Below are 11944 nucleotides of genomic sequence, written 5' to 3'. Positions count from 1 at the left end.
ATTGAACATACTGGGTATATTAGACTAGATTTCACCTCAATTTGCTGCAAGGATAAGGGGAGCACAGAGACAAAACTAATGAGATATTTGCACAACCGAAACTGCCCTATAAAATGGTGTTGGCTACTTTGTTTATGCTTTTTTTTCATGCAGCCCAATGCAATCAAAAAATGTGTTGGTATTTGGTAATGGGAGCTGGAACCGAATTTTAAAAAACTGCAGTATAGGCTCGACCCCTCACTGTTCTATTTATGGTCTTGGAGAAATTACTCAAATGAATTTGATCGATTTATATTATATGAATGTTATTTTGCACCGGCTACATCTCTGACCTCCTCAAAACTCACTTGTATTCTTTGGCATTCGACTCAGCATGACTTAGATTTGTTCTTGGTTTTACTGTTTGGTGCTTTCTACCGCCTTTATTACCGATTTGTCTTACTGTTTATTGTGCATGTTAAATTGCTCCATGTACAGCACTTTGTATGCAGCGATGGCTGTTTGAAAGTGCTCTATAAATACTGTTGACTTGACTTGACTTGACTTGACTTGTTTCTCACTAACAAAATGAATATGTTCATCTAAGATGCATGTTCACAATCGGAGTTGAGCCATCTTGTCCCACCGCTTCGCCATGCGCGAGAGGCACCTGCGACACCTTCCTATAATTCTGTATGATCATATTACGACATGATACTGAGTATTATTTCAAAACAACCATCGGTCCATATAACTCGACAGATTTTATCATGTCAATTTGATGTGTGGGTATTTGTTTCACATGGCAACGACCCCGCCGGCCCAGCACCACCGTTCCGGGCTTCGAAGCTGAATCAGCACCGCATCACTGGGTTGGGAGCACTAAAGTCAGCGACTTTCAAGGTTCAGAAGAGTGAAGTTTTCATAACGTCCACTCACGCAGTGCTAGCTGGCATCATTAACTTGGGTTAGTTCTGTTGCTAAGAACGTAGCAGATGAGCATTTCACTCTCGGCATGACTGACTGATTTACACTCAATGCAACCGTAACACTAACTTAAAAGTTTGGATATTCTTGAGAGGGTATGCCTGAGGAGGGACGGAAGGGTTACGTCGCTCTATCTACGTTGTCACAAGTGCAACCAATCATTAAAATGTCAGCAGGAAACAGAGGCAAGCTTAACAAATACGTAGAAAATGTGCATCTCAAGTCAGAGAAGCACTTTTTGCAGCCCGACAGCATGTTCCAGCCTTGTTGCTCAACATTAAGTTTTCTTTTACACTAAGTAATTGTTTAGATAATGTTAAACAGTATAATAGTGATTTGTTCAAATAATTTAATTTACTAAATAGTATTGTTTTTTATTTATTTATTTATTTGAAGGCTGTTGTAGTTACAAGACATTTGTGTGTGTGTGTGTGTGTGTGTGTGTGTGTATATATATATATATATATATATATATATTATTATTTTTAAGCGGTATTAGTTGTAATATTTTTTGTTTTGGTATTCTTTTAAACAAAAAAAGGACATAAGAAAACCGTTAAGGCACCAGATCGATAAGCAGCATCGTTAATAGTGGTAGCATCGTAAAAATTTTATCAATACCCATCCCCACAAATGTGACAGAATATGACACACATTCAATTATTAGTGACACAAACACATTGAGAGAAGGATTAACATCCTTATAACCTCATTAATTGAATGTGGTGCAGTACGTAATGCATTGCAGGAACAAAGTGGCTTTACTATCATTGTAGCCATGAACATTCGATATGACGCAACGATAAATTGCACTTGCATTATAATCGAGATGTGATCAAACGTGATTTGCTCATAGCAAAAGCTGTGATTTAAATGTTCATGATGCGCAGCAGCGAGAAGGGAATAGGGGGTGGGGGCAACACACACATACGGTGATGAAGTTAAAACAAACAAACAAAAAAACACTTATCCCGTTCACAAGTTTAGCCGTTTTTATGCTATTAAAGTATAGTAAATGGGTGGGTGATTAGTACAGAAGGTGGAACTCATGTTCATGATATACTGGGCGAGCAACGAGCTCTGCTGTAGCAGGACAACGCGGGAGTCTGACAGTTCAAACTTTTCATTGTAAACGCCTTCAGTCCTTCAATGAGTATGTTCCAAACAGTGAAAAGTGGGCACTTGAGCTGGGTGATGTGATGATATATATTGTGAAACCAATGCCATGTCAGTTTTCTACTATCGTGTGTATCGTCATTTGATATCTGCAGCATACTGCTTGATTTGATGGGCAAAAGCTCCCACTTATCGTTCTTATTTATACGACACTGCTGCCACCAGGTGGCAAACTGAACAATACAAATAAATGAATAATAAAACATAGTCATCGTAGATAACAAACATACGTTGCAAAATTAATTCTCAGAGGCAATGAAAATGAATAAATAAGGTGGGTGAATGTGAATAACAACTACTACTGCGTTGTGAAAGAATAAACTAACAACACAAAACCCTATATTGTGAAGAAGTATATGAACAAACGATATGCCATCAAACTATAAAAGCATAGCAGTTTTTCTTTTGAGCTACATTTAAACATTAAGTATAGAAAAATTGACAATCACTCATACGTTTTTCTGAACGGTGGAGACTGTCCCAAAAGGTTCACTGGGCTGCTTTTGTCACCTGCAGTCGGCAAAATCTAAGCGAGACGCCGGAGCAGCTAGCGATAATAACTTTAGCAAAGAGTTTCAGCTGTGTCCGAGTGCCTGTTAAACACGTTGAGATATTTTATTGCAGTGAGTGTACTGTAGAGCTGGACAATTAATCGCAATCTGAACCGTGATTTTCGATGTTGGCTTCTCTCAATCTTTAAACATTATAATTTAAGAAAAAAACGATTCATGTGCAGAACGGAGAGGTGCGTTTACAAGTTCCAGACGTGAATGATGTTGCATTCTAAGCGTGGGGTGTATGTAATTCTACCGTCCCTTAGAGTCCTTTAAGACGTTTAAAGACTGTTTACTGCAGAAGTAAACGCACAACAAAAGGATATGCACATATTGTGTATTGAAATACAAAACACGCTTGATTTTTGAAACATCACTAGCATTAATGCTAATGCCAATAGAGCAGGGGTGTCAAACTCGTTTTTGTCGCGGGCCACATTTTAGTTACCGTTTCCCTTTGAGGGCCAGGATGACTGAAACTATATCAAGAAAACAAGAATTACATTATATTCAACCATTGTTTCATTAACTGTAATGAGGGGTCTGGAAACAAGAAAACGCTGAAATTTGAAATTTTGGTACACATTTTATCAAGTCTCATGGAAGTTGTCATTTTTGATTTGAACACTGAAATGTACTGAAAATGTTGAATGAAAATCATACTCAAATAAATGTAAGAATTTACATGTAAAATGTAAAATAAATTGAAGCTCTGTAATGTGCGTATTTTCAAAGACATTAAATATGTTGGAAGATAAGTGTTGAAAACTTTGGCAAAGACTGCGAACAATTTAGTACAAAATTGCTGAGATTTAGCGTAAACACTATTTTTCACCCTCTCAGTTGGCATGATTTTTTTTGGAGTAGGGCTAGATGGGGATGAGCTGATGCAACCAAGGAAAAGCATTAGTCGCCCCTACCCAAATACTGTATAAGTGCCCTCATTTCATTTATGGCGATTCCATGCAAATGCATCTCCTTATTAATAATAACATGGCCCATTTCTTCCACAACAACATGCACTCAGCCATTAAGCTATGCCCACAACCTGAAGAAAATTTAATTTAAGTATTATTGACAGTTATGTTTTGTGTTATTTGAGCTACAATGTCTCTGCCGCGTCCGTGCATGAGGAGCGCAAGTAGCGAATAGCGGCAAAAAGCACTGCAGGATGTTGTCGCTAACTACACTCAAATGTGGCTCAGAGGTTTTAAAACTGTTTGGCTCCATTGGCTAAAAGATTTCATGACCCAGCACCAACCCTGATTTACCCAGTAACTATCTCAACAAACAGAAGGATCGTTTGTTGTTTTTTCTTAAATGCCACTGATGTAATGATGATGATAGAACAGAAAATAAGTAGAGTCAAACCTCGGTTTACGAGCGTCTCTGTTATCGACCAAATCGGATTTCGACCAGAAAATCTAAGATTTTCACGCCTCGGATTACGACGGAAAACCGATTTTGACCAAACTGAGCAAACCCACTCAACTCCTCTCGGCTTCCTTAAACAAGGAAGTGAAATGGAAGTGACGCTTCTTCGCGTAACGTTCATTGTGAGCAGACGCGTTTGTTTTGATTTACGCAAATCTGACTGAGTTTTTTTTTGTTGTTGTTATTTCTGCATAAGGTATTAGCCCCTAATCATCGGCTAATAAAATAGTTTCGGATTTCGAACAAATCGCTTTTTGAACAGCCTTCCGGAACGGATTATGGTCGAAAACCGAGGTATGACTGTACATCCTTCTTAAGTGCAATTATCATTCAGTTCTCAAGGATTTGCATTGGAATGTAAAACAATGAATTATCTTGGATCAATAAATAAAATATTAAATTAAAAGTAAAAAGACTGGCACTGTTATTTTTTTTTATAACAAAAACATTCAACAAATATGAACACATAGACCACATACAGTACTACCTGCATTGGCAGGCTAAAATGATTCATCTTATTTTCTTCCTTCCTGAACAATTTGTCTTAATTTTCCTATTTTTAAAATTCTGTCAGGAAAATTACAGCAGGACTGCATGTAGGAGTGTTTTATTGAATATGTTCACTATTAATGCTTCAAAGATGAAATCATTCAGAATTATTGACTTAGCAGGGACCTTTCGACGTTGCACCCATACATGCGCACACATTTTTTAATAAACGCAAGACCCCAAATATTTCAGTGCTCATGGTCATTTTCATTTGAGAACAGTTTCAAGGACCAAAATAAAAACAAATGATTGAAAATATCTCTCGCCATAGCTCCATGTTCCATCACAATATTAGCTATCCCTCACATAGAGTTCAATCAGCGGGGTTTGCAGATGTGTTAAAAATAAATGAATGAATAAAAAACATTCTCCAATACTTTTTTAAAACTAATATTTCTTAAACATATATGACCTGGTAAAACATTTTAATACATTAACTATGTTGCAAGATCAGTGTAGAACATTTTCAGAGACTCTCTTGATCTTTGATCTTCTCAGTTGCCCGGATTTTTTTTGGGCAGGGTTAAAATGCACGTGAGCGGAGTCAACCAAGGAACAACATGAGTTGCCCCTCTTCGAGTATAGAACTACACAGCGGTTTATAGAACTACTGTTTAAGTTACTGTAATGAGGGGTTTGGTGACATGAAAATGCCTACAATGTCTCTTTTTTATTACATGAGAATTTTTAATTTTGGTCGGGATTTTAGCAAGCATCACGGAAGTTGACATGTTTAATTTGCTTTTGCGGGCCACATAAAATGATGTGGCGGGCCAGATATGGCCCCCGGGCCTTGAGTTTGACACCTGTGGAATAGGTCAATAAGAAAATATTTAAGTCAATATTTCAGTGGACCCAAAGGGCACAAGGCTCAAGCCAGGACTGACAGATGACACCTCAGTACTCTTACGCTATTTTTAAATGAATTACTAAGAAATAATGGCATTTTAGTCAGTTATTGCAATTAAGATTCCATTCATTGCCCAAAAGAAGCACCACCTGAGATTTTCATTTATGCAGGAGAGGACATTGTTTCACCTGCCATGGTGTGGTGACAATGAACCAAGCAAATACAAATTCTTCAAAAAAAACCATCAAAGGTTGAAATATTAATCACCCTTCTCACTGCTTTCTCACTTACTTCAAAGCCTAGATTAATGAAATTCTTCAAACCAATCAAACATCAGTCTAAGATCAACACAATATTCTACTAGATAGATAGGTAGGTAGATAGATAGATAGATAGATAGATAGATAGATAGATAGATAGATAGATAGATAGATAGATAGATAGATAGATAGATAGATAGATAGATAGATAGATAGATAGGTAGGTAGGTAGGTAGGTAGGTAGGTAGGTAGGTAGGTAGGTAGGTAGGTAGGTAGGCAGATAGATAGCTAAATAGCTAGCTAGCTAGCTAGCTAGATAGATAGATAGATACCTTGCGCCATCTCTTGTCAATTCTGACAGAGCAGGCACAAAATTCAAACAAGGCTCCAGTTCAGACAGAGCAGTCATTGAGCATGCATTGGAGTTTGATTTATTTACAAGACTATGAACTCAACTAAAACGAGGTGGAAATCATAATCAGAATAATTGGCTTCAAACCATCCATCCATCCATTTTCCAATCCGCTTATCCTCACACGGGTCGCGGGGGGTGCTGGAGCCTATCCCAGCCATCTTCGGGCAGTAGGCGGGGGACACCCTGAACCGGTTGCCAGCCAATCACAAGGCACAGAGTCAAACAACCAAGTCAAACAACCATCCGCGCTCACACACACTTAAGGACAATTTTGAGTGTTCAATAAGCCTGCCATGCATGTTTTTGGAATGTAGGAGGAAACCGGAGGGCCCGGAGAAAAACCACGCGGGCCCAGGGAGAACATGCAAACTCCACACAGGGAGGCCGGAGCTGGAATTGAACCCGGTACCTCTGCACTGTGAGGTCGATGCACTAAACACTGCACCACCGGGCTGCTGGCTTCAAACCAATTTAAGTAAAAAAAAAAAAAAGGGTCATACTGTATCTTTGATCAACTTCATAATCCAGCACAAGAAACACTGCCACACTATGAGTATTCCAAAGCTTAATTCACGGTTGTTTTTTTTCTCCCCATAAGTTTAATTTAAGCACAAACTAAGAAAAGTCACGTCACAATACAGATTCACATGTGCAGTACTTGCAGTAATTGATCTTGAATGACCAAATCAATGTGCAAAATAAATGCAGTGCTCTAAGAGCATGAACACTATAATATATTATTGTGGCCATGAGTGTAGAGTTGCGAGAAATGTGTGCACAGTATAAGGATGCCCACACAACATCGATGTTTGACAACCAGTATTTTCCCACTTTGAGAACAATGCATTCCCAACAGTGTTTTCAGTCAATAGTCTTTTTACACCGGAGAAATGCATCAGCACCCAGGCCACACACACAAAGTCTCCCAAGCACCGCTATTGAGCACTGGCTGACAAATCAAGAGGTAGATAGAACCAACTGAGGCATCTTCCTTGTGAAACAACCCATACTCCTACCTAAGCTGGTTAGGGATTCTCTTATCTCTTTGTAACTCTCTCCACCCCATCCTCCAGTGCTTTTGGGGGAGCTGGGAGAGCTGCTGAGGGAAGGGGAAACGAGTGTTATTCATCAGGTATGTAACACCACAGGCACAGAAGTTCGTTACGAACAAACAGGGCAGAAAACATTTGATGAGAATGTTCATGTAAAAAAAAATGATGGTGGTGTCCTGTACTTTTTGGTCTTACACTGCAACTGCATCCGTGAATGGATACATTAACAAAGCTCATAAAACAACTGTATGCATCGAAGTAAGGCTAAGAGAAAAGGCCAAGTCAACCTATGAAAAAATTGTCGAAACAAAATTTTTTAGAAGTCTGCCGCAATACTATAATAAATCATTTTTAAACGCCCAGAATTTGCAACACCGGGAGGCATGTTTGTCCACTTTCTTGTTTACCACACGGACCTTTGCTGCTGACCGAAAATCTGTCAGCAGACTTCCACGGAGCAATAAAAAAATAATAATAATAATAAAATAAGATTGCCAAAGTTTGGGGTTGCAGAAAAGGGGGAACAAATAAAATTATGAGTTTGCGGAGCTAGGAGACGGGAACATATTTACGTGTGACTACAAGCTGGCCGGCTGAAGCAAGCTACTATCCGTAAAATGTGTTTTATGTTTTATTCATTAGTATAAGATAACATATCACGACATCGCCAGTTCGAACACTAAAACTCTATGATGAGAGCACAACAATTTGGCAACCCCGTCTAGATTCGGAGCAGGTACATTCTGAACTCAAACACAGTTCTTGTTGAGGAAAATGCTCATCTATGCTCACATGGCCTTAATAGGCAGATATGATATGTGCCGATTCAGGCGATGTGCTTGCAGCATTATGGACACAGTCGTGCCTGTTTCAGGAGATGAGAACACACACTCTCTTTGTATCGAAAATAAATCACCCTCTGCTAATGTTAGCTGGTTATTTACATTTGAGTTGACCCACCGTTTAATTGTTGGGCGCCTCAATTTTGCCAATAGACATATTTTATTGTTCAACTCATCTGATTATGGCGACTGAAGCGCACTGTGGGCTAAAGCTCGACGCTCATCAAACACGGGGCATTCCATTCAGTTGTACATGTTGCGCACCCTTATTTTGTAGCTGTTACACTACGGCGACTCTTCATTTAAATGAACATGATTATGGCATCACATCATTTCTACTCCTTAAAATTCATTGTACATTACTGGTAGCGGTAACTGGTGCAACACCAATCAGAAGGGTAGCTTACTCGCCGCCATGGAGAAGATAATTTGTGTCTTATAAGAGCAGCGATACAATGCATTCAGCTGAGCTTAATAGTCAGCTGTGGAGCCAGAGAAGCTCCGGGCACCATAGTCAGGCATGCTTCAAGCCAGTTTTACAGTGAGGCAGAAGCCATGACAATGTCATGTTTGTGATGATGTTATGATGACATCATCACAAACAACATTTGTTGGCAAAGTTTAAATCTATTGCTTCCGTCGAATTCATCCCCCAATTAAGCTGCTATGAGAATATCTAAATTTTCTTGCACTGATAACACTGAAACGAAAAGCAAAGATATTAGCTCCATGTTACAATTCCCCAATTCGGGAATTTAAAAATAGATCACAAATATTTGAGAGAAAATGGCATTCTAACTATGGTACTTACGAGAGTACGTAAGCCTTGGCAGAAAGTCTTAAAATCTACAGAAAGATCCTCTTTAATGCAGGGGCAGTATATTCCTCATCTTTAATTGAAAATTAAATAAACAAAACAAACACATTTTTGTCCTCGGAACTGTAGCCAGGCTGAAAAAAATGTGACAGCAATATTGATCCACCTATTCCGATCAGTCGCAGCAGTGATGACCCAGACACATTTAGAAACAAATCACTTCCTTCCATCAACTTGGACCAATGATCCACCCTTTTGTAATGCCCTCCCGATCCAAGTCTTAGTACGTTTTTATTTTTAGAAAACGAGGCCCATCGAGAGCAAAAAAGATCGCAATCGTGTCAACAAAATGACAACAATTTTTAAGAAGCCAGGCTTACTCAAATGCGCTGTTTTAATCAGCAACATCGCTACTATGGTTCTCGTGCCACTTTGTCCCTCCGCCCAAATCTCATTTACTAGTGTTTCTAGAGAATAAAATAAAAAACTGTGAAGTTGTTCATTATTAAGTTAAATGTGTTTGTTCTCCACTCTAGTGTATTCATAATTGTTCTTCAACCACGCAATTTTTTTCATCTTATCATTATACTCAAATAAGTTTCAGTAGGCTATCTGAACACCAAAATACTCAATAGCTGCAGCTACAATCTGTGCAGCTGTGCTTAGTAGTCAGCTGTAGAACTAGGGGTGCTGTGGTAGTGGTAGTCAGTCATGCTTGAAATTATTTTTAAATTATTCAGAATTACTTTTTTAAAAATGGCTCCGATCAGAGTACGGATGACTGAGGCATATCTTTACCTCATTTGTGGGGTTGACAGGTGTGGGCTACATTTTGTCATGGTGGTGAGGATGGGGGGGGGGGGGGGGATAATAAAGACAGAGATGATGAGTAATTTTAATCTGGGCAATGCCAATATCTGCTGAGCAGCAGTGCTTGCTCCGCAATAGACCCATAAATAATAATTAGTACCTGGTGTTAATACCATTTGTAATCTTTAGTCCAAAAAGTGCACCTAATGTCTCATACTTACTTTAATAGCCTTGATGCCTGACTTGGTGATTTGGGTCATCTTGGCCTTCGAGATGGGTGGCTTGTACTCATTCAACGAGTACAGCTGAAAAATCACAGGAGACAGAAAATGAGAATCAAGTTTCAAATATATCCTCCTAGTCTTCAAATTGTATTCCGACGTCCCTCTGTGGTAGCTTTGTATTTTAACTGCCATTGCAGTGTTGTGCTTCTATGGAGGCGCTACACCAACAGCAGTGCACAGATCAAATTGTTTTCCCCCCTCGCTAACCCTATCGACATCCTGATTTTCCCTCGCGAATGGAACAAACAGGTAAATATTGGCAGGTTTTTTTTTTTGCATCCAACCATGCCGCGTTTATTAAAATCAAAGTTTCCTTCGTGTCAAAGTAACATTTATGATTTTTAGCGCTGCAGATATGGCAGGGAGACTCAGCCTTTTTTTTAACAGTGACTGCCGAGTCCAAGTGAGAGACAAGGGAAATAATTAATGGTGATGACAACGTGGAAATTTGGTCTGCAACTCTTTTGATAGCGAGGGTTGGCATGCAGGACAGGAAGGGCTACATAAAATTGTTTCCAATTAGTAGCACAACAAAGCAGTCAACGTGTACCTTTATTGAAATGTTATTTTTTATTCCTCTTTCCGTATTGTCTTTAAAAACACACAAGCCAGTGGCTTTGACAAGCAGTGGCCGAATCAAAAAAAAAAAACACAAGCCAGTGGCTTTGACAAGCAGTGGCTGAATCAATCTACCTGGCTTAGGCATACTGAGGAAGATATTTAAGAATAATAGAATAAGAATATTGAGAACACCTTTATCCGTCTCACACCGGAGAAATTCCCAATTTACAGCAGCAAAGTTATGAAAGGGAGAAAGTAGAAAAACAAAAATTATAAGAGCTGCTGTAAAGGTAGCCACTCCTGCGGCGCCATCTTGAAGTCATAACATAATAACAAAATAATTTATCAGTTATAGATGAAAGAGGAGAGGATCAAAGTGTCCTATTTATCAGATATTTAGGTTTTCTTAATGTCTTGAGTCAGAACGATATATTTTAACTCGATTTGAACCACTGATTTTTAGCCACATTAAATTGAAAACCGATAATTTGGTTGAGTTCTTGTTTGTTTTTTTCTTCATTCTATTGCATTTAATAGACTATCAGCAGATACTCAAAATCAGATGACTTGGACTCAGACCGGGCTCAGGTGTAAAGAAAAAAAAAAGTAGATTCTATGATTTGTTGTCTGTTTCTCAGTTGAGCAATATTTTCAATGATACCAGTCTTTTGAAAACAGGATAGACCTTGGATTCAACAACAAAAAGGTCACACCTAAAATCTCAACCCTTACTTTCTGAGCATAAAGACATTGGCCAGAGATGGATGCATTTTCACTGGTTTTAAAAAGTCCTAACTTTTGCTTATGTAAATTGGGAATTGCTCAATTGTGAGACAAATAAAGGTTTTCTTATCTTTATTCGGAGCAAATTATACACGTTTCCCTCCTTCTGCCCCCGTCTCAAATTTAACACTTTGTATAGTGTCTTTGGTAACCTTGATTGTGTTCTTTTATTTTATTTATTTATTTTGAGGAAAATGGCACTTTATCACTGAAATCATCTCTAAATGACCTGACTGACAATGTTGCAATCAATTCATCTTTTGACTTTTTACACATATTGCATACCTACTAGTTTTTTATTACTACTGATGTGGAAATCTTAACAAATATATATCTCTTTTTTTAATTCCCAAGTCCCACTGGTATTCTCTTGGCCCAAGTGCTTTTGTACATTTGTGTCAACTCATAAAAAAGCATACCTCATTGGGCTACAGAACTGAACGTGCACTGATCACGTTCAGATTTGTGGTTTCTACACCGTGACCATTCAAAGCTATGAATGGCGAAAATTTGTCAAATTTTATATTTAACTACTGAATGCAAAGTAACTGATAGTACACCAAGAGGTACCGCGGTCATGTTTTCCAATGT

General features: G+C 38.5%; 1 protein-coding gene across 2 annotated transcripts in view; it reads right to left on the bottom strand.

Annotated features, from left to right (window-relative positions):
* scaf8 (SR-related CTD-associated factor 8) overlaps nucleotides 1–11944 on the bottom strand; it is a 28045-nt gene that overhangs the window by 15594 nt on the left and 507 nt on the right. The window contains exons 2-3 of one of the 2 annotated variants that reach the window (XM_086128094.1): nucleotides 9947–10030; nucleotides 7221–7303 (exon numbers count right to left, since the gene is read on the bottom strand). Coding sequence is in view for 1 of the 2 variants with exons in the window: in XM_086128093.1 (XP_085984219.1) it covers nucleotides 9947–10030 (84 nt within the window). In the remaining variant the exon portion in view is untranslated. The remainder of the gene's footprint in view (nucleotides 1–7220; nucleotides 7304–9946; nucleotides 10031–11944) is intronic. The other variant, XM_086128093.1, reaches the window with a different exon arrangement.

This window comes from Hippocampus guttulatus, chromosome 13 (genome assembly GCF_054856545.1).
Source record: "Hippocampus guttulatus isolate MCC_2025c chromosome 13, RoL_Hgut_1.0, whole genome shotgun sequence".
NCBI classification, from domain to species: domain Eukaryota; kingdom Metazoa; phylum Chordata; class Actinopteri; order Syngnathiformes; family Syngnathidae; genus Hippocampus; species Hippocampus guttulatus.
This window is presented reverse-complemented; position numbering and strand designations above follow the sequence as displayed.